The sequence below is a fragment of the Ostrea edulis genome, chromosome 5 (genome assembly GCF_947568905.1).
Source record: "Ostrea edulis chromosome 5, xbOstEdul1.1, whole genome shotgun sequence".
NCBI lineage: Eukaryota > Metazoa > Mollusca > Bivalvia > Ostreida > Ostreidae > Ostrea > Ostrea edulis.
In genome coordinates this window covers 36,453,979-36,478,653 of record NC_079168.1, presented here as the reverse complement: position 1 = coordinate 36,478,653, position 24,675 = coordinate 36,453,979, and the positions used below count along the sequence as shown (strand labels likewise).

Genomic DNA, 24,675 nt, shown 5'->3' with positions numbered 1-24,675 from the left:
TCGATTGTAAAAGTAAACCTCTTCGTAAAACTCCAATGTTCATCAACATGTGCTGATCTCAGTTGTCTGGATTGCACTTTGTGCTGCAAGTTTATTCTCCCCTTATATAATTTCGCAGTTTCAACATAAGAATTTTTCGGAACAAACGCGAAAAGTACCGTGCTTTCTGAGGGTATTGGTGTTCCATTTGGACACTTTTTTGCTGTCTAGATTAGGCAGCAGGCAGCGCCTATATAAGCCGTCTCCTTTAAGGTACTATTTAAAGTCCACATAATGATGTACTTGAGAAATTACAATAAATATGATCATTTATGTTACATAATGATAAGGGACATTTAATTTGGAGGCCTTACTGATTTCCTAATAATCAAGTTTTATTTATTGTATATGATATCAATAAATGTAATGCACGCAACAATTAAAAACAAAACTCTTAAATTCATTTGAATTACATCTTCACAAGTCAAGGATTATTAATTCGTTACCTCGCACCAACCCTTGACACCATTCACTATATAAAACTTGGGCTCATTAGACCATTACGCAATCGACTATAAATAAAACATCCAATGAAATCACTGCATCTTGTTATGGTGTACATGGATGAAAATGACGTGATTTCATATTGCTATATTAATAAACACGTGTAATTGTAATATTTACACCACTAATTACATTTATTGATAGTAGATCAAGTTTGGAAACCTTTTTGCTTAACACAATGTAGCTTGAACAATTGAAATAGTCATAACTGTAGGTAGCAATACACGTGTTTTTATTTGATTCTTTCGCTTCGCGTTGTTATAAATAGAACCGCATTCTCATTGGTTCCCACTCTTTTTTTTGGAAACAATCAGAAAGATTGATCGTGATGATATTTCATACGTGGGTTGGTTATGAGTAGAAGAGGACCCCTTTTGTTTTTCAGGTTCAAAGGTCAATCTACTTTGTACTCTGGACCAAGGAAAACACTGTCCGCTCAATATTTTGAGAACCCTTTCTTTGACAGACATCAAACTTCATACACTGGTACCTCCCAAGGAGTAGATGACCCCTATTGATTTCGGGTCACATGATCAAAGGTCAAACTGGACATAGGAATATACTAACCACTCAATGTCTAGAGAACCCTTTGCTTGACAGACATCAAACTTGGCACACTGGTACATCAATAGTAGAAGATGACCCCTATTGGTTTTGAGGTCACATGGTCAAACTGGACATAGTAATAAATTGTCTCCTATATTTTAAGAAGTGTTTGCTGGATTGACACCAAACTTGGTACATTGTTACAGCATAAGGACTAGATGACCCCTATTGATTTTTAGGTCACATGGACAATCCACTCTTGACATAGTAATATATTGTCTGCTCAATATTTTGAATTGAAGATACTACTATGAATTAAATGATGCATGTGTATAACCCTTTTCAATTTTGCACCAAGGGGGGGGGGGGGTATGTTTTACAAACATCTCTTGTTTTGTATTTGTAGTAATTATGAGATTGGTCGTTTCTCGTAATACATTATCGTTTGCTATCTTCACTTATTCATTACAAAATCTCCAACAGAACACCAAAAAATGACCTTCAGTGTTAAGTAAAAGGTACAAATAGAATAGGGCCCACAAGTGTGCTACAGAATGGAGAACTTTTCTGTCCTTAATTACTTGACAAAGACAATGCTTACGCAATATTCAAAGAGTGCTTGATAATTAATAACAATGCTTCAAAATAGAATTTTCTTTTCATTTTATTAAAACATTAACATTTTCTCCCAGACAGTTCACGGATGATCAGCTTGATCGAAACGTTTCGCACTGTTGTATTTTTGTGTTTTTAATTAAGATGGAGGTGTTGGGAAGCTGTACAGTACAGTGTTGTGACGGTTCCGGGAAAGCCCCCACCTGGGAACATGACGTTTGCGTAATCATTCCTCATTACATCCCGTTGTATTTCCACTGAAATAGAAGTTCCAACAGCGTAAGGCCGCAGTCTACTTAAAAGATGTTATATTGTCAAAGAACTTGTCATTTCATATTTTATTTACAGAGTACATCAAAATGGACAAGAAAATATTTTGTAAATGACATGTTTTAAAGTCGTAATAATGCTGAAATCCTACATAACTTTACAAGCTTACTGCAATTGTGTGTCAGGATTTGAAGGAGATAAGATGTCCAATAATCATCTATGTCTTTTGTTTTTCATTATTCTCCTTAAGAATGTAAATACCCAAAAAGAGGTAAGCAAATACTTTTATATGTACAAAACCTGGAACTAATTTCACCGACATGACACTGTTTATTTTATTTTTTAATGGTAGGGAGAATTCTAGTACTCGTAATTTATCTGCAACATTTGTCTGTTTTCAAAATTTTTGAACTGCAACAAAAAGTAGTGTTGTGAATGAAAGAGGATCGCTATGTAAACTTCTGTTAGCTTTAATTAACTGATCTAATTTACTACATGTATGTAGATTGTAAATACTTTTATACGTTGGTTTATTATAGTAATATTCTAGTAAGGAATCCCCTATGGTAAAGTCTATGGGATGGGGCTTACCTTAAACGAAAAAGCGACAATACAACAATTTACTTGTACTATCAATGACACTCTCATCTATTTGAAGAATGAGACAGTAATAGTAGAGCTTAACGTCTTCTCTGGACGAGCAAATCCAGTTGCTAAAATGTTGAAACATCCAATCCATCGACTGCTAGTCTCCAATAATCAGTGGACACGATCAGCATTTCCCAATGGTAAGATTTGCAACTATTTTATCCGTTTTTAATAAATTTGGGGGGAAAAAAGTACCTTGGGTCAAGATCATGGGATTAAAAAGAAAATTTAATGTGGATCCGGATTTCAATAAATCATTACACTTGACAATGTGTGTTTGGACGACAAACTGGAATCGCCCTGTCAATCCGCCTGGAGGCACGGTGTTATACAGAGTCTCTTCTCACAGGTAAATGGAATCGAAGCTAACCTCCTCACAAGACACGTTTTGAAATACTATACTTCCAACTTATAGTTCTCTTGCTACGTGTACCTACATTTTGAGCCTCCTACTGAAAAGGTGAAGATAACGAAGTGACTGATTAAGGAGCGCATGTAGTCTCAATATCTAATGCAAGTGAATAATTGATCAATCTTGTTCATATGACACAATTTGGGATGCCTTTTCTTACCCACGATATATAAGCTGTATATGGTTTACATTTTTGCTTCATGACCCTGTACAAGGTCCACTATCATCAGTATACAAATAGAACTGTCTTACGGGACAAATACCCCAGCAGGGCACATTGAATGGTTGGAAATGGTGAAGTCGTGCTCATCGAACAATAAATGGTTTTCAAGACAGGTTGTTATGTTGTCCTATCAGAATTGGAAAATATCTATAATTTCCTTGAATGTTAAAAAAAACCTCTCCATCAAAATAACATGTGCAAAACTTCATTATTCATATTACACAACGATTTAAAGGGACTGGTTAATTTGTTTTGGATATGTTAAACATTTAAAAAAAAAAAAAACTCGTTTAAGAGTTGACAACCAAAATTTTGACCTTCTTTGCACAAGAGCAGTGTCGTAGCCTTAACACTGTCGGGCCTTGTTTATGTTTGCAAACAAAGTAAAGAGATGCAAATTTCGTAACATAAAGCATCCTAATTTTTCACAGACCCAAAGGTAACTTTTTGATGACACAAATTATTTAAATGTATACATGTATTATATAATATCATTAAAATTACTTGAAATGCGATATATATCATAAACTTAGATCGATAAACATATTTATGCCCCCTTTCAAAGAAGAGTTGCATATTGCTTTGCACCTGTCGGTCGGTAGACCACATGCACAGGGGCCTGTCACGAAATATTTGCATTCTTTTATATATGACCCTTCTCTATATATAAAATAAGAAAGGGGGGATCTCGAAACCTCAATTTTTACAAGAACCGGTTTTCTATTTTCCCGACGACTTTCGTCGCCGGCCGAGTAGGTATGGATAGTAGATATATTCAATTTATATGTTCTGTAGTCAAATTGTCATCAATTGGTATATCTAATTAAGAAACATACCTTCTTTCTTGATATTTTCATCTGACGACAGGTCTTTCCATGTGCAGAAGCGCAGAGAATTTTCTCCTGCGCTCTGATTGGTCGATCTCTTTAGACCATACAAAAAAATAACTCGTACAAGAAAAGGAGGGAAAATCAAACCAAATACAAGTTTATCAAAGAATGTGCGAGACTAAAGTCATTTCGTGGTACGTATTTCTCACATTTTAAAAATGATTAATTATATGAAAATCTGCAACAAACATAAAACGGAAATTTAAGATAAATTGAGAGAATTAAAACTTAAAGGCATACTAAGTGGTGTAATTTTAAATTAAAAACCACAGTGGGTTTAATAATATGCAGTGTAATAAAATAAAATTCTTGGTACATATTCAAATGTTAATTTAAAACCCTTTTCTAATCGAATAAACAAAATCATTTTTGCTGAAATGAACACAATAAACAATATACATGACATACTTCCCTCCTCATCTACAAATTATAACTTAATTACACAAAATAATTAAGAAATGCATTCTAGGAAGAAGTAAAGTTGGCAGAGTTTAAGAAAGCCATTACAAAAATGTTGAGTATTAAATGTGACACAGCAATTAACTTCGGCCCCCAAAAATATATGTTGGTTTCCACTTTCACCTAAAACATCTTAAGGGTCGGTAGTTAGGTAGTTTTATTTATATTTCTTTTATAGGTTGAATATTTTTTTAATGATTTAGTATTCTACTATGCATAAAATAAAGTGATTATTTAGTAATCAAATAAAATTTATATGATGAATGAATACATTTCTTCACATTACTGTAAACAAAAACTGTTTCTGTGTTTTGGAATCTGTCTAGTATTAGTGCATAATAAATAACTTAATAAGTCAATAAATATACTCTTGTTGTAGTGACGACATTTGCAAAATCTGTGAGAATGGGAAAAAATGTGTCAGGGTCGGCAGAAATTTTTAGGGTAGGTCGGGAAAGTGGAAACCAACAATTTTTTTTTTTGGCCTTTACTTCATGATTTCTTTGTAAATAAAACCTTTGAAAAGTTAGAACATGTACATATTAATTACGATTGAATAATGCTCAAAATGGAAAACTTTCATTTTATAGTACATTGTTGTTAATAGGTATAAATTACCTCTTTCCTGAGTGTAAAAATATGGTATGCCTTTGTAGAAGAAAATGGAAGATATAGTCCGAACACAAATCCATGATATAAACCTATAATTTTGACCTTCAGATCAAAGGTCATAAAGAGGTCATGAATGTACATGACACAGTCTCATGGTGATACATCAATGTCTTATAGTATGACTATGTCAAAACCCTCTAATGAATTTGGACCTTGAGGTAAAAGTTCAAGGTCATATAGAGGTCATGAAGGTACCCGACACATTGTCTCATGGTGATACACTCATGTGTCAAATATGGTATGCCTATGTCAAAGAACAAAGAAATCATGGCCCTGACACGAATCTATTGTAAAAACCTTTAATTTTGACCTTGAGGTCAAGGTCATATGGATGTCATGAAGGTACCCGACACATCGTCTCATGGTGATACACTCGTGTGTTAAATATGGTATGTATATGTCATAGAACAAAGAAGTTATGGCCCGGACACGAATCCATTGTAAAAAAAAAACCCTTCAATTTTGACCTCAGGGTCATATAGAGGTCATGAAGGTACTCAACACATCGTCTTATGGTGATCCATCTGTGTGCCAAATATGGTATGCCTATGTCAAAGAACAAAGAAGTTATGGCCCGGACACGAATCTACACAGACGGACGGACAGACAGACATATTCCTATATACCCCCCAGAACTTCGTTCGGGGGGTATAATGACAGGAAATCATATTTGTGTCTACTAATTCACACGAAACCTATTATAATGCTCTTACATGTATCTAACAAATCAAGAATAAGTGCACAATATTAACTGATATTATCAGTGGTAAATGTATACATAGGTAGGTATAATGTATAAATCCTAGCTGTCATTCCTATAAAACAGATTTTGTTTCTATTTGCAAGATGAATGTTGAAGATAAAAAACATTTTTACTTAATTGTCCTTTACACAAGTATGTCAGAAAAAAGTATTAAATAATATCATAATAACCCTGTATCTCGTTTACTGAATCCTCTTAACCTTGTTTTTACAAGAAATGTGTTCATATAGTAGAGACTGTAAAGCTAAGAAACAAAGGTTTGTTACAATTATAATATGTAATGAAATGTAGATGTGTGAATTTTTATATTAAATGGCTAACAACCACAAACTTTTTTAATGCCACTAAAGATTAGATATTTCTCAAGTTGAAGGTTGCAAAAATTGTATATATACATGACATACAGGTATATATATTCACTACTTAGTACTAGCATAAATGACCATGAATTCCTGCTATAAATCTGTAACAGCACAACTAGGACACATCCACTCTTCTGCTGTGAACTGATCATCGTCTTTATCCAACAATAGACACTGAAAATGATGCCAAGTGTCACAACACACTGCTTCAACCAAACACTCTTCTTCACAAACACCACATGGCCAATGGATTTTTTTTGATTTTTTAGCCAAACGCTTCCATTTCGACTTTGACACTCCTCGAATTCTTTTTCTCTTTCTTGTTCCGCTGGTAGCAACATTGTCAGTGGCAATCACACCTCGGGAACTAGTTTTGATGGGTCCTGTAGTGTTTTGCGATGGTTTGAGCCTGAGGTACAGAGTCCTGTAGTGCTTTGCTGTGGTGTTGGTCCTGAGGTAATGGGTCCTGTAATGTTTTCTGGCTGTGTTGATCCTGAGGTACTGGGTCCTGTAGTGTTTTCTGGCTGTGTTGAGTCTCCAGAAAGCGGAAATGCACCAGGATTTACCATCTTTTCTGAAGAAAGAATGACTCTTTTCAAATTATCTGATATGGCTTGTTTTGTGGCATTTTTCGAGACCTTAACTACATAAGCATCACATAAGATCAGAAGATGTTTTTTTCTGAAAAGGTCCTTCACTTAGGAATTTGTTATTTGCTTCCAGCTGACTTTGGATAAATCTGTGAGATGAAATTTTGTCAATGCTTTTATCAGAATGTAAAACTTACGCGGTACCAATTTTGATGCACCAGCTGCGCATTTCGACAAATAATGTCTCTTCAGTGATGCTCAACCGAAATCTTTGAAATCCGAAATAACTATGAAGTTTTAGAGCTAAATATAGCCAAAAACAGCGTGCCAAAAAAGTGGAGCCAAATTCGTCCAAGGATAAGAGCTATGCATGAGGGAGATAATCCTTAATTTTGAAATGAATTTCTAAATTTTGTAACAGCAATTAAATATACATCCGTATTTTCAAGCTAGTAACGAAGTACTTAGCTACTGGGCTGTAGAGACCCTCGGGGACTAACAGTCCACCAGCAGAGGCCTCGACCCAGGGGTCATAATGTAAAACTTATACGGTACCAATTTTGATGAATAAATGTTCTCAAGTGACCAGATGAAAGTGTTTTCTCTTTCTTCTGCAAAATCTTTTTCCTTTGTGCTTTTTCAACAGCAAATATTTGGTTGACCTCTTTCTTGAACTGGTTGGAAGACATTCGGACATACTTGGCCACAATCTGATCAAAGAGATTAAAAACTGTCCCCAGCTTATCTTCAAGATTTCCAAATAAGGCCATCCACATTTCTTTCAGAGACTGACATTCATTTATTTCATTCATTGTGAATGTGTATAATTGTTTTGAGTGAATTTGCACATTTTTGATAGTTTCCAGCTTCCGAATTTCTTTGTCAAGTTGAAGGAAGAATTTGAAGCAGGCATCTGAAACATTTGTTAATATTTGGCGGAAATTTTGTTTACGTTTTACTTCCATCAGAGAAGATACGTCTGTTGTACACTGAAAACTCTCTTCCTCAGTAACAATGACTTCTTCTAAACATTTCACTTCTTGGTCAATAAGATTTACATCTTCTCTGGCACTGTTTTTATACAAGTTTCCTTTCACTTGCCCCTTCTTACTGTGCTTTAGGGAGGCAACGCACCAACCTGCTATGTATCGTACTTTTGCTCTTCCTACTTCTGAACTCTTAAACTGTTTAGTCTCTGAATCATGTTCTGCATCTTCCTGACTTTGTCTGATAAATCCCTCTGTGGCCTCCATCACAACTCTTTTCCTCAATTCTTCGACTAAAGTATAAGCTGCTCTGAAATGTCTGCTAGATACAAGTACTTCAATGATAGTAAAAAGTGTTGCAACCATCTTCTTGTATGCATCTGTAGAAAGAAAAAGCACCACATCTTTGTGATAATTGGTCATATGTTTGTTTCCAACAGCTTTACCGTCTCCTGGAATATTGCTCTTGAATATATCTTTGAAACGTTTCCATATTTGTTTTGCAAATGTACTTGTTTCATTGACATGAGTGAGAAGGTAATCAAGGTCTGCATTTAAAAGAAATTGATTTGCGGTTTCTGGGCAATGATAAATATCAGTTCTAATCACATTGTTAAGGTCAATATCATCTGGTAGATTCTGCATTGGAAATACATCAGGTACATCTTCAACTGGAGAGGTTTGTGATGAATCGACCAAGAAGATGTCAAAGTCATCATTGAAGTCTGAATCGGACCGATTTTGTGTAACATTTGAGAGGAGTGAAGTATCATATTCTGATATCCCCGTGTCTTCAGAATCAACAGGTTTTCTGCAACACTCCATGTTCTCTAGAAGTGGTGCAGAATCTGATTCATAATATGATGCAAGGAAGCTTTTTTTTATTATTTATTGAAGTTGCACGACCAATTGCTACCCCTAATTAACCTGGAAAGTTCATGTTCCTGCAATCAATTTAGACACTATCAAGAGTTGAGCCCTGTGAAGAGTAAATGCATATCCGAGTTTCAGTGGGATCTGCAGACGTGTAGCAACATCCCGTTTCAGCTTGATGTCATAGACCGTAAATAAATGTTTATGAATCTCCACAGTTGTATTGCTATTGCTCAAATACACTGTTACTGTTTCATTCTTCATGTCTTTGACTGATCCTCTGCTCCCATTCACTAGTGTGTCACTCAAATTGACAGTCAGCATTACTGGGGCATGCAAAATCGATGGGGCATCGCAGGATTTCAGTTGTTTGGTATCGCCACTATCAGTACTTTTGTATTCCCTGGATTCCCCTGTAAGGAAAACAAGTTATTAATTTCTTTTAATTTTTTTTTAAAAGTACACATACCATTTTAACCATGATGGTACTAATAGATACTCCAAATCATAGCAATATACTGAAACTTACAGTGTAAATAGATTAATTATGTATAAAGTCACACCATGTAACCTTATTTTCATATCAACAATATAATAAGAATGTTGCATTTTTAAAAATAATTAAAACTATTCCCTATATTTCAAAGTAAAATCAAAATATATTAATTTGATACAAGTTACACCACCACCCACCCCATCAAAGTATGTAGTGATAATAATAATAATAGCCTTTATTTATCCAGGATAAAATAATTAATATATAATTATAGTAAAGGAAATCAAACAAATTCTGATAGTAAAATATTCATGCAGAATAACAATTTAAATGTCTCTCTTTACATGTTCAACTTTTCCTAGGTAAAAGAGAAATATTACAATAAATGTCATGATCTAATTAAAAATACAAATGATTATTATACATACAGGTATCAATCAATCTTTACAGATCTATTCCTATCATTATCTTTGCAATATGAAATTAAAGCTTCTTTGCAAATTTTAATTACCAATAATTTTGTAGGTTGATGATCAATATTCAAGAGTGTGTAACATCTACTAGCAAACTGAGAGCTAGTGAAATTGCAGCACAGTATGAAAGAGTGCATAAAGAGACAATAGATTTAAGAAAATTAGAACGTTTGATTAAGAAGCTTTTCCCAGCATCAAAAGTAAGCTATCCAGTAAATGCAAGGTGAAGATAACGAACAGTGATCAATCTCATAAATAAAATTACTGGAAAACAAGAATCTGCATATTCAAATCTTTTATTTAAAGAAGCAACAGATTCAAAAACCATCTTAAGGGAAAATGTTGCACAATTCCTACCAAATTCATGCTTCATAATATCCCATGTTAAGGACTGGGTAACTATTGTACTTCCAACTCCATACAACTCAAATGGAAATACAATATTGAAAGGGATAACCATTAAAGATACATCATGGAGTCTTACTGTTAGAGGAAAATGTGTTGAATTGCATACATTAGGAATTGATGATAATTCTGTGTGTACAGAAGACTGTTTAAAAAATGTATTGGACTCAGTTGAAAAGATCCAAATATGTTTTGGCATTTCAGTTTCTGATTTAACTCACCTTGACTATGATATGAACAACAGTTCAGTTCTTAAAGAGTGCATTTCAGAATAGGGTGATGAAAATTCGTCCCAAATGGTATTGCGCTACCAGCACTGCAATCAAGTTGTTAGCTGGGAGTCTCTAGGGAGATCTTGTCGAGCTTGTAAAAAACAATACGACGAAATACAATATTAGAACACATAATTGAGGACAATAATGAAATCACATTAGATGAAGAAGATCATAGTGACATGTCAGAAATTCTAGAAAAGGTTTTTCAGGTTCCACCAATGAAATGAAAACCTTTTTGGAAAGCCAAAGAAAGGCTCTCAGCTACAAAAATAGGAAAGGTATGAAGTGGAAGAACTACGAGCAATTAGGGGACAGTAACATTCTAATCCTGCCATCTGGGAGGCAGCTGAGAAAGTATAAAAAATGGAGTGCCTCAAGAGCCTGGCATTAATGATGAAGTTATGCACTGGATGCATGCAGCAGCTCAGGAACACAGACTTGAGGAGCATGGGTATGCAGGAGGTCTGATACATGATGAAACCAAATTCAGGAAGGTGTTGCATTGAACATGAAGGGTGGTTACCCAAAACTGATTGGATGGATGGACACAGGGATATAGAATAGACATGCGCAAATTCTTAAAGACAAGGAAGTAAAAGCGAATTTAGCATCCCATGTCTTGCAAGTAGTGTTTGTTGGATACACGGGTCTTCGGTTCTCAGTTTGTCATCCGACTTCTGGTGTGAAATCGGCAGAACTTCACACAATTTTGTGGTCAGTAATTAAGAAATTACATGATTGGGGTTTCTTAGTGGACTTCATGCAAGATGGAGGTGATCAAAATAGGCAATTTTATTAAATAAAATTTTGATGAAGATCCTGCCAACAATTTCTTTAGTAAAAACACTGTCGACCCAACAAAAGTAATTGCACATATTCAAGACTTTTCTCACAATATGAAAAAAATAAGAAATAACATTTTAACCAGTGGACATAACAAAAACTTTCACAATTCTTAAAGAAAAATTATTACTTCATCACTTGGGACCATTGGAAATGTGCTGTGTTTTGGGATCGAGATGTCAACACTCGCCCTATATGTCACAGGATTACCAATGAACATCTCAATCCAAATAGTGCGGAGAAAATGAGAAATCATCTTGCTGAGGATATGCTCAGTGAAGATTTCCTTTATTTCATGGAAGCACATCAAGCAAGCCTTAATGATGGCGAACATCTTAATGCCTCCATACAGATGTTAAAACATACCAGCTAAATTATCTCTGTGTTCCGGGACAGCCGACCTGTAACCTATATGGATGACCCTCGGCTAAATACATTAAAATATGTGTTGAACTGGTTTCAGGAATGGAAATTTGAAGCTGCACAACTTAAAAGAAGTGGAATTAATACAACAAAATTCACCATATCTCAGAAATGTTTAGAAGATGTTGAGAGCATGCTACTTACTTTTAAAGAAATATGCAGAATTCATCTCCATTGATTTCCACAGGGCTATGTGGTGGAAAATATCTTCTGCCCACAACGTGGCTTGTACAATTGTAGCTCCACAAACCCTACATACAATACATATAGTTCTACTGTTAACTCCATAATTCTGGGACAGTCATTGAAATCAAGAGTCCGAAAATCTAATGCTGGGCTTGTTGCTGTTCCCCCATACACCATGTGTAACAATGACACATTGGCTTGAAGTCCAAGATTTTGAAGACAAGGCACTAGAAGTTTGTGAGTACTTAATTGCTTTCAAGAGGAGGGTATTATACGTAATGGAGTGTGTGTGTGTGTGTGTTATTTTAGAGGAGATGGTCATTTTATGCCCCCACCTTGATATGGTTAGGGACATGTTGTGTTACCCCTTTCCGTCCTTCATAGTTAATTTTCCAGACTTTTCTTGTTGATAATAACCTAATTTGTTGACAGACCTAAATCGTTAAAACAGGTAGTGACAGTTCCATCGCCAAACGCTCGGCATCAGGTGTGAATGTCACGGGTCCTCGGAGATGACCTTTAAAACGGATGACCCGTGTCACAGGAAGTGTGGCACGCTAAAGAATCCTCACTGCTCAATGGCCATAAGCACTGATCATAGGCCTAAATTTGAAGCCCTTTACCGGTCTTGGTGACGTCTCCATATGAATGAAAAATTCTCGAGCGAGACGTTAAGCAAGATACAATCAATCAATCAATCCTTCTCGAGAATTTTTCGTTGATATGGAGACAGGCACTGGTGAAGGGCTGCAAAATTTAGGCCTATGCTCAGCGCTTACGGCCTTTGAGGAGGGAGGGAATTTAACGTGCTACACCAGCGGTGACACGGGGCCTCGGGTTTTTACGGTCTCATCCGAAGGACCGCCCCATTTCATCACCTATTACGACAAACAAGGGGTACCGAGGACTTATTCTAACCCGGACCCCAACAGACTGACATATATTGGGATGATTCTGTAAACTCGTGGTCGAGAAAAACCAACTTATGACACATCTATGCTTCAGTTACGCATAAAGTCTACGTCTTTCACCATCTTCTAACAAGTGATATCTACAACACTTGTCAATGGGTAGATGCTGTTTAATGTACATTAGGTCGGACATACCAATGTATCACAAGTTGTCTCATGATGCATAATCACAGTACATAATGTAGATGAGTTAGTCCTGTTTGGAAAGCTCTCCTATCGACAGACTGGTGACGTTTGCATTTATGAAGGTGTTTAAAGGTGCATGTCGTGTGTACATCATCAAATTACAACCTGTAAAATTTAGTGATTGGATTGAGATAAAACAATATGAATGGCAGTATGTATTATGCTTATGTTATAGTATTGGGATACCGCGGCTTTACGATTTACGATCTGGAAAACGCCACAGAAACTAAATTCGTGTCTAGAGGAGCAGATATATCGGTAGAAAACCAACTTCTAGAGTGGACAGCAATACCAAAAAATATCGAGTTACACTGCAGGGAAGAGGTATTTTATAGATATATTTATATTCTTATGTTATTGCCATGCATTTTGATTGGCCCGGATATTAATGTTTCAGGCAGTAGTTAGGTACATTTACGATATTTTTGTAGATTCGCAGGGCTTTGCTTTCCAAAAGGGCTCATCCAAATCAGGTAACAACTTTTGATTTTTTTTCAGGGCAGTTGAACTATATTAATCATTCAAAATTTACTTCCTTTGAGTGAAGGACTCGAGTGAGTTTTTCTGATTGATTTTTGCCTATAGTCTACTCGTCTGTAAATTCTATATGATCATCTACCTTGACAACCAACAGCGAGTGATGCCAACATGAGGGTCTCTGCAAAAAGTGCATGTTTCTATGAGTCAGATTTCTGAAAATGATTGATGGTAATGGATGTGTGTAAATGCAATTCTGCCTACTAGAACATATACACAACAGAACTTTAAACAAGAAGACATAACCAAATTGTTTTCCACGATTGCGCAATCGGAGATTGTATTTTCCCATAATCAAAGGTTAGTATAGGCGCACTGAATATGTTTTGATTAAAGTTACACTGGTTAACCCTTGGATGATTTATGTTGTCATCAATCTACATAGAGGCAAGATCGTCCCGACTAGAAGACAAATCCTGCTGATTTCCAGGTCAAATAGTGACAGGATTTCAACTATGCACACTTGTACTGTTATGATGACAAGTAAATGATCATCATTGAGTTTAAGTTAATGTTTTCTACTGTACACAGTAACACCGATTTGTTGTCCAACCCTATTACTAGAGTCAATAATGATACGACTGTCATCAAGGTAGAGCCTTCGCCCCGCATGCGGAAGGTCGGGGTTCGAATCCCGGCCGCGACAGACCTAAGTCGTTAAAACAGGTAGTGACAGTTCCATCACCAAACGCTCGGCATCAGGTGTGAATGTCACGGGTCCTCGGAAATGACCTTAAAAACGGATGTCCCGTTTTACAGTAGGTGTAGCACGCTAGAGAACCCTCCCACTGCTCAATGGCCGTAAGCCCTTTACCAATACATATTGGTGACGTCTCCATATGAGTGAAAAATCCTTGAGAGGTATTAGGGGTGTAATGGACAGCAATTCAGATATTGCCCAATTCATCAGAATTGGGATGAAGTATATTTAGTTGATCATTTCTGCAAGTTTCATGAAAGTTTAACCACATAATTTTTTTTATAACTCTTTATATACCTCTACCCTGCATGGCTTTACTTCAATTAATAAACACATAGTTATCAGTTGCATTCTATATTCTAGATGGAAGAATCAACTTTATCATAAGTATTTTTTTTCCTTATATGATATTCTAAAAGAGAATTAAAATTGTTTGCAACCTCATTTCAATCATGTAAGAAAATGATAACACCAAATGAGTCGATATTCAGTTGCCAAAATATCAATTTTTTTTTAATGGAAAATAGTGACTAGTTTTATTCCTAACAAATAATTACATGCACAGAACCATAAAAAGGATTATTATTTTTAAGATACATGTATAAATGACTATCATAAAAGAGAAAAATTGTAATTACATGCAAGGTGAAGATAACGAACAGTGATCAATCTCATAACTCCTACAAGCAATACAAAATAGATAGTTGGGCAAACACGGACCCCTGGACACACCAGAGGTGGGATCAGGTGCCTAGGAGGAGTAAGCATCCCCTGTTGACCGGTCACACCTGCCGTACGCCCCATATTCTGATCAGGTAAACGGAGTTATCCGCAGTCAAATCAGTGTGCCAAGAACGGCTTAACAATCGGTATGAAACACGTCAGACAGCATTTGACCCAATGATAGGTTGTATTGACGAACTAGATCGTTATAACGACCATAGAATTTTTGAATTATTAGTTACCAACCTAATGTACCCCCTCCCCCCGTGAAAAAAAAATCCATTGTGCACTAAAATCACTCATCAAAATACTTTTAATAGATCATATTCATTTGACCTAGACATATGACCTTGAATATTTACAATTCATCTAATGGCGACTATAAATGAAAAGAAAATGATATGCACATGTTTTATTACACATTCTTTGGGCATTATATGTATACCATTATTTGTGAGATATCAATTGAAACTTCCACTCACAAGTTACATTATTTTTTTCCTTTGATTCACAATTAGTACACAGGAAGACATAAAAATAATTGCTTTCATTATACTTGCCAAACAATTCACATAATCTAGGAATAATAGTGTCCAATAATTTCTTACAACAAGTAACCCGAGCTTGGCCTTGGCTGTTTTTACTAATATAAATATTTCGAAGTCCATCCTCACCCTCCCTCATGTGAATTTTTCGAAGATGTGCAAGACATAAACCAGACCCTGCAACATTTTCATCACACCAGCTGCAATTAATGGATGTAATGATCCAATGTTTTTGGTTTTCTCTCTGTTACATGGAAATGCCAACTGATCATTCACTGCTTCAGGTGAAAATGTGAAATCTTGGAGATGTTTAACTGCTATCTTCCCTTGCTTTGTGAGCCAGCCTAGTGACCTTACATCCTCAAGTGCATTATGTACATCGTATGTTGCACCTAGTAGGTTTCTGACAAGGTTCTCTTGATTGTACGAACTCTGTCCAGGGAGAATCTTTTTCAACAACGGTAGACTGTCAACAAAACCGATAACAATATTACAAAACTCTGATACATGATTCCCAGATGCAAGTGCTGTCATGAAGACAGGGAAGTCAGCACATTTCCCATTGTGTGCAATTAAGATGACTTTCTTGTAGAATTTTAGCCAATCTATATTTTTTGACACAGCTGAGTCATTAGTTTCAGTCTCTACTTCCTTGCCGTTTACTATTAATACACTGGATGATTCCACGGTGATTCCACTGATTCTCTGGGCTTCTTGCGACTGTAGAATCTTGGGAAGTACATAACAGCTGAACTTCCTCTGTGATGTGGGGGTCACATCAGCTTCGGCAATCTGTATGATGTTGTGGGATCCTTCCTCCATGAACTGCAGAGAAAAAGAATTAAAGATGATCATTTGAAAAAGATACAATTTAGTTTAATAATATTTACAATGATTATAAAAATAGCAATATGTTTATACTATAAATTATTTTAAAATTTTCTTTGAGTAACTTACTTAGATCAGGTGTCTCCAGATCAAAGGTAACATGCAACTTTGTCTTAATGAGGCCTTGGAATAGCTTTAAAATATCCCTTGGATACAGGACTAGGTATTTCTTCAATGTCAACACTTTCCTCATGTCCAACACCTAGATAAATAATGCATAAGAATAATATAAAAATAATGCAAGTAACTAAACATTTCTCTGTTCATATGATAAATAAAAAATGAATTTAGGCCAACAAAATATATGTTGGTTGTTGACCTAGTGTTAGAAAATTTGAATATAAGCCATTTCTTTCAAATCGGAAGAGGTACTGATTTTATATTAAGCATGTGTATCATTTGTGAGAAGACCTATCTCACGATAACAAATTTGTTGACCTTATCACTTTAACAATTGACCATGTGTTTGAAAAGTTTCTAAAAAAACCTTGGTCTATTACAACGTAAGAAATACGGCTTTCATATTTGACATGTGTATTCCTTGTGGCAAGACCTTTCCATTAGTACCAAAATCTTTGACATGGTGACCTTTACATTGACCTACTGTTAGAAAATTCTTTAAGCCTCATCTCTCAAATCATGACGCGTACTGTTTTTATATTAAGCATGTGTGTGTTTTGATGAGATGACCTTTCCAACGATACCAGATTTGTTGACCTTGTCACCTTGACAATGACCTAGTTTTTGAAAATTTTCAAAACACTTTAACCTTCGTCATATCTATTATAAGAGGTACACCTTTCATATTCGTTATCTCTACCTTTCATTTGTCATCCTTTCCATTGGTACCAAAGTTTGACCTTGTAACTTTACAATTGACATCTGACCTACTTAGAAAATTATTCACTAAAATGTTGTAGTCCAGTGGCATGCAAGGTGAAGATAACGAACAGTGATCAATCTCATAACTCCTACAAGCAATACAAAATAGATAGTTGGGCAAACACGGACCCCTGGACACACCAGAGGTGGGATCAGGTGCCTAGGAGGAGTAAGCATCCCCTGTTGACCGGTCACACCCGCCGTGAGCCCCATATCCTGATCAGGTAAACGGAGTTCTCCGCAGTCAAAATCAGTGTGCCAAGAACGGCTTAACAATCGGTATGAAACACGTCAGACAGCATTTGACCCAATGCGAGGTTGTATTGACGAACTAGATCGTTATAACGACCATAGAATTTGCGAAATGCTGATTTCAATCGAGACTGTTGCAATCCCTGTACCATCAACTTCTTTGTCAGTAGCTTACCTCGATTTAAAAACTGACTATACCCAGAACAAGCTCTTGCATATCGAATCAGTTGAGATATATAAACATCATATGCAGGTGATAATGGAATATTGCTACATAAATGTGGGAAGTTGACGATGGAGAAGCTGAAATCATCCCGTTTGTCATACAGTTGAGTTGTTAGTTTGCCGTTAATGTCTACTTTCAATAAAATATCTAAGCATGAAGCAGAAGTGGACGACTCAGTGTTTCAAAAACACATCTTGTTTTACCCAAGCTCTAAAACGCTTTCTGCAAACGTATCTTTTATCAGATGTTCAGTTTGCTAATCTCAGATGCTCTAAACACCGGAGTCCAATACCACAAACATAGCAACGTTCGGAGACAATGTGTTTAAAAGACCACTCAGCATTTTCTACAGAGACGTACAAGTATATCGGTCTTTTATATCAGTTCTAGGTTCAGCGTCAGAATTTGTTTCCCATGCCACTGAAATACCTAACGAATCCACCAAAAAAAAAACTTGCATTGGTTTAATTGTCTCAACATCAGTGCATTAGACTATGAAAATGCAGATTACAAAACAGTTGCATTAGAATGACATTTGGGGGGGGGGGGGGGGGGATTTCCCCCTCCATATGTTCTTCCGCACACGGATCAATCCTCCGCTAAATCGTGTACCCGTGATACATTCGTCCACTTCTGCTTCATACTTAGATATTTTATTGAAAGTAGACATTAACGGCAAACTGACAACTCAACTGTATGACAAACGGGATGATTTCAGCTTCTCCATCGTCAACTTCCCACATTTATGTAGCAATATTCCATTATCACCTGCATATGGTGTTTATATATCTCAACTGATTCGATATGCAAGAGCTTGTTCTGGGTATAGTCAGTTTTTAAATCGAGGTAAGCTACTGACAAACAAGTTGATGGTACAGGGATTTCAACAGTCTCGATTGAAGTCAGCATTTCGCAAATTCTATGGTCGTTATAACGATCTAGTTCGTCAATACAAACTCGCATTGGGTCAAATGCTGTCTGACGTGTTTCATACCGATTGTTAAGCCGTTCTTGGCACACTGATTTGACTGCGGATAACTCCGTTTACCTGATCAGGATATGGGGCTCACGGCGGGTGTGACCGGTCAACAGGGGATGCTTACTCCTCCTAGGCACCTGATCCCGCCTCTGGTGTGTCCAGGGGTCCGTGTTTGCCCAACTATCTATTTTGTATTGCTTGTAGGATTTATGAGATTGATCACTGTTCGTTATCTTCACCTTGCATTGGTGATCATATAATCGCCCCACTACTTGATTTGCCGACATAATTCTCAAGGGTTGCCTTCTTGGCCTAAAAATACTTGTCCCCTATATGTCAAAATAAGTACGCGAGATTTCAAAATTAAGATTTCATTATTTTGGAAATAAACAGCGAAAAGGAAAATCTCTTGTCCTTTGAATACTTTGCAATTACCAAGAGTTGAGGAGAATAATGCCTTAACTTCAGAAATAAAATCAGGGTAAGGACGGTAAGCAATTTTGGAAAGCTTTTATTGGTAATTGTATTAAGAAACTTACCGAAACTGGGCATGTTCTGAAATAAAACAAGGAGGATTGATTGTATCTTGCTTAACGTCTCATTCGAGAATTTTTCACTCATATGGAGACGTCGATCAATGAAAGTCGCTACTGCAAGTTAAACAAAACTTACAAGAGGTCCAGGTGAGCTAAAGTTATCAGTGAGACCATAATGACTTAAGGTATTCCATGTATAATGAACAATTTTGAAGGATTTAGATCAACATAAAAGTTTATTGTTAAATGATGATGAAAGTGAAGCAAATGAAATTCACATGACCGATAAATGATTAGAAGCTGACCTATTTGCACTTAAGATTTTTTGGAAGAGTTGTCTGCCCTTTGTAAAAAGAAGAAAAATCTAATTTTCTGAAAATGTGTGTGGTCAATGATTAATTTTATTTAATATTTTCATAAAAAGAAAGTGTATGTAACTTTCTACCAAGAGATTAGTATGAAAATATAATTTGTTTTTAAAATATTGTAATAAAACATGCTTTTCCCATATACTTCAATATTAAATTCTAGGTGAAATAAATCAAGCAGTAAACAAAATTTTGAAAATTCCTATGGTGGATCATTTTTATTTGATGAACCCTTCAAAATGATACCATGATTACAAATATTCCACCATCCATTTATTAAATATGAGATATGGTTATTATACATTGAATACCTTAAATCATTTACATCGATATGATAGAGAGGCACAATGTGTTTTTGTGACATCTGAATTTGCTCTAGAAATAGATTCGAGTGCATGAAAGGTGAAGATAACGAACAGTGACCAATCTCATAACTCCTACAAGCAATACAAATTAGATAGTTTGGCAAACACGAACCCCTCGACACACCAGGTGTGGGATCAGGTGCCTAGGAGGAGTAAGCATCTCCTGTCGACCGGTCACACCCGCCGTGAGCCCTATATCCTGTTATTTGCATGTGATTTGATGCAGATGAGCGATTCAGACTATTGAAAATCTCTTGCTTTTCAGGTTCCTGATGTAACTTCAACATTACGACAAAACCAGGTATGTTTCGTACTTTAATATGTATCATGCGATTATGTAAATAGGTTGGTTGGTTGTTTTACGTCCCGTCGAGAACTTTTCAGAATCACCCATAGTGGACGTCACCAGTTGTAAGTGAATTGCCTATGCTTAGCGGGTACGGCCGCTTATCCGATAGACCCGTGATTCTCACTACTGAATGCCGAGCGTTTGGCAAAAGAGCAATCACTACCTATGTTTTGACGCGGTCATGGCACGAGTCGGACTAGAACTCACGACCTACCTGTTACGAAGTGAACGCTCTACCACTGAGATAACGCGACCGGTTTATGTAAATAATAACGAATTTGAACAGTCAATATCTTGCATTTAGTTATAAGGCATGTGTAACATGGCAGGTGTTGCTAAATCGCGGAACGGAACATATTACAGGCTCGGATCTAGAAATTTTCCAAAACGGGGGGGGGGGGGGGGGGGTGAAGAGGAAATGCAGAGGCGGATCCAGGAATTGCGGTTACGGGGGCGCCACATTATGAGGCAGGGGGTTTGGGGCCGCCTTGAGACCCCCAGTGGGTCCAGACGAAGCCCCCGGAAGCTCCTGGATTTTACAGGGCTTAAAATATGTATCCTATTTAAGTCATTACACCCCCGCAACAAGTTGGGGGGGGGGGAGGGGTATACTGGAATCGGGTTGTCCATCTGTCTGTAGACCCAATGGTTTCCGGGCTCTAAAGCATTATCCTTTCCACCTACAGTCACCATATCATATATATGGACTACCCATGAGATGAAGATGTTCCCTATCGATTTTAGGGTCAAAAGGTCAAGCGCACTGGACATCGAAGTAGCAATATGGTTTCCGGGCTCTAAATCGTTATCCTTTCCACTTACCGTCACCATATCATATATATGGCCTACCCATGGGATGAAGATGTTCCCTATCGATTTTGGGGTCAAAGGTCAAGCGCACTGGACATTGAAGTAGCAATGTGGTTTCCGGGCTCTAAAGCGTTATCCTTTCCACCTACAGTCACCATATCATACATATGGAATACCCATGGGATGAAGATGTTCCCTATCGATTTTGAGGCCAAAAGGTCAAAGGTCACGCGCACTGGACATCGAAGTAGCAATATGGTTCGGTTTGTCATGCCATTTCTTTTTACACTCAGAAGAGAGGTAGTTTATACCTATTACCAACACCCTTTGGGAGATTGGGGTAAGCTGGAGGTATTCTTAGTGAGCATTGCTCACAGTACCTCTTGTTTTTACTATTTTCTATTATTCTTAATAAGGTGAAATTAGTAAAATGACGCAAATTTTAAGGGTTTTAGAAAAAATTAAGTTCTCCCAATCAAGTAATTCAAGAAATCTAAAAGATTTTGTCATTCATTTCTCCGGGAGTGGAAGAAATTATTGCTTCTTTTATCGTTTAGTACATTTGTTTAAACAAGATACCACGATTTACCTTAAATCCGCCACTGAAATGAGAGTTGTTATAATGTACGTTAACATAGTTAAACGACAGCTTAACAGGAATGCTATCAATTTGGATTTCTAAATTCAAAATTGGATTAATGTTATTGTATAATTATCAGACGTAGATCAGTCACTCCTGATTTTAAAACGAATTCTGTTTTAAAATGCATTCCGATTTACTCCCAGTAATTCATTTTTTTAAAAATAAAATGAAATATTACAAATACAAACTATATAAAATATAATTTGAATTATCATCACCAGATAGAAATTTTGACGCACAATTGTATAAACAATTTCCATCGCCTAGGATTTTAATAACTCTAAAGTCACCCCCCCCCCCCCCTCTCTCTCTCTCTCTCTTTAGGGAATCCAAAGGGGGGTTGCAACCCCCGTAACCCCCCCCCCCCTTGACTTAGGCATACCATATTTGACACATGAGTGTATCACCATGAGACGATGTGTCGGGTACCTTCATGACCTCTATATGACCTTGACCCTTGACCTCAAGGTCAAAATTAAAGGTTTCTTTACAATGGATTCGTGTCCGGGCCATAACTTCTTTGTTCTTTGACATAGGCATACCATATTTGACACATGAGTGTATCACCATGAGACGATGTGTCGAGTACCTTCATGACCTGTATATGACCTTGAACTTTGACCTCAAGGTCAAAATTGATTATAGGGTTTTGACATAGTCATACCATAAGACATGGGTGTATCACCATGAAACTGTGTCATGTACATTCATGACCTCTTTATGACCTTGACCTTTGATCTCAAGGTCAAAATTATAGGTTTATGTCATGGATTTGTGTTCGGACTATATCTTCCATTTTCTTCTACAAATGCATACCATATTTTTAGACTCAGGAAAGAGGTAATTTATACCTATTAACAACACCCTTTGGGAGATTGGGGTAAGCGGGGGGGGGGGGGGTATTCTTAGTGAGCATTGCTCACAGTACATCTTGATTTTTCATATGTAAGTTCTGTTGCAACCGGACTTTGCATTCACAACCCTCCCACTGATAATCCTAGGGCGTGTCTTCGAGAATTTGAAACACTTGTTAAAATTTACCAACCATGATCGAAAACAATAATTGTACTATGTATCGTAGAATATGCACACTGTGGTGCATGTATATCAACATTTCTAGAGAAGTCGAAATTGTTGAAAGTTTACAAGCGGACGAAAAATGATAAGAAAGGTTCACCTTGGATTTCAGCTCAGGTGACTAAAAACAATCATCTTTAAATGCATGAAATGTAACATTTCTTAATAATACACTGTGTGTGTATTCATCTGTATTGTGATTCATACAAAAGTGGAATAACCCACCAAAACGCGATGCATAATGAAAAAATTGTAACATTATATGTCACAATTGTAACATTTACATATGTGAAAATAAATGAAGGCAAACAAGTTCTATCAAGGACAGTGCGTCATTACGTATGCTAAAAATCCATCTACACTTAACGAAAAATTCAAACATTAACTCTTACCATATATTTCAGACCAAAAAATGCGAACAGTTTACATCAGACACAAAATATGAACCATCACTGTGGAATACCAACAGATTAATTCGTCGATGGAATAACTGTTATAATTACGGAAACGATAGAAGAACAAATACGTTTGCCCAGCCAGGAAAAGCAAATAACTATCGCATCCCAACCATGGACGGACCATCCGTGCAGCTGGGTGCAGAGTTAGATGGACTAAAACCCTTGGCAGCACCTACATCATGTCTCCCAGAGCCAGACGGAAACCTCGTTGCTTTAGTTGTATGGCCAGGAAACGATTACCATTTTTACAGATTGGATGAAAATGGTTTATTTTCCCACAAACCTGGACGAACTGAGGCTAAGAATTTAGACAATTCTGGAAGCTTGATATCCGATCCAAGAACAGCAGACAGAGGACCGTATACAGTATTTCAGTGCTTTATGGATACCGAGCCCGATCTTGTCGTGATAAGATAATTCAAAATTGAGTTTTTCATGCAATGCGAGTTTCTCTGAAATTTGCTTTCAAAATTTGGATTGTTCTTTTGAAAACCACGATAAAGACTCTTTTCGTGACCATTTTGATTGTTATTACTTTTAAGGCATCACAAATTACCCAATTTTTGTTGAATTCCTCAGAGAATGTCATTTTGGTTTCTTCAGGAAATATCTAGTGTACATGGATATTACGGCTTTTCGTGAAACTTCGGTATGGTGCATCTTTTAATGACTGTTAAGCCATTATTCCGATATGCGACATTATTCCGATATGCGACAAGGAAACCTCGACGTTGGTAACAAAACCTATTTCATCATTGCTCTGATTGGTGACTAACTGTCCTGCACATATATTACTTGAATTTTGTGAGCTTTCGTGTCGAAAAAACAGTATATTTAATTATGATCCCCCCCCCCCCCCCCATTTCCCAATGATTTTATTCACAGTAGAACCTGCGCCGATATTATGGCTTCTCTTTTAACATGTAAATTATGTTTTATTATTTCCAATTCATGCTTCGTTTTAAATAAATATAACTGACCCGCTTTTATGTTGTTATGAAGCAGAGTTTATTCAAAACCTCTACATGAAACATGAGAAGAAGAAAATCTCTTGCGGTGGCCTTCAACTTGACATTTAGATAAATCTACGACGTTTTATCTATTAGCAATAATCATTTTCATTCATATGTCGATTCGATATATCCCTGTGAACTCGAAATAAAAGACACCAGAGTCGTGCACGTCTGCTTCGTACTTCGATATTTGATTGAAAATGAATATAATATT

General features: G+C 36.6%; 1 protein-coding gene and 1 long non-coding RNA gene across 2 annotated transcripts; one reads left to right on the top strand and one right to left on the bottom strand.

Annotated features, from left to right (window-relative positions):
* Positions 1–1,732: 1,732 nt before the first annotated feature.
* On the bottom strand, positions 1,733–4,178 carry LOC130054881 (uncharacterized). The gene is made up of 2 exons (XR_008803214.1): positions 4,094–4,178; positions 1,733–1,961 (listed from the first exon to the last, which is right to left on the bottom strand). It is a non-coding gene; the product is annotated as an uncharacterized LOC130054881 (long non-coding RNA).
* On the top strand, positions 2,016–23,969 carry LOC125649323 (uncharacterized). The gene is made up of 6 exons (XM_048876768.2): positions 2,016–2,245; positions 2,633–2,762; positions 13,286–13,434; positions 13,542–13,583; positions 20,377–20,412; positions 23,395–23,969. The coding sequence occupies exons 1-6, from the start codon at positions 2,087–2,089 to the stop codon at positions 23,863–23,865; spliced, it is 987 nt and encodes a 328-aa protein (XP_048732725.1). The 5' UTR covers positions 2,016–2,086; the 3' UTR covers positions 23,866–23,969.
* The last annotated feature ends 706 nt before the right edge of the window (positions 23,970–24,675 follow it).

Excerpts from the sequence above, each read along its gene's own strand:
- LOC125649323 (XM_048876768.2), top strand. The coding sequence starts at position 2,087 with ATGACATGTTTTAAAGTCGTAATAATGCTGAAATCCTACATAACTTTA. Across the intron at positions 2,246-2,632 it reads ATGTAAATACCCAAAAAGAG|AATGAGACAGTAATAGTAGA; the intron begins GTAAGCAAATAC and ends ATCTATTTGAAG. Across the intron at positions 20,413-23,394 it reads CAACATTACGACAAAACCAG|ACCAAAAAATGCGAACAGTT; the intron begins GTATGTTTCGTA and ends CATATATTTCAG.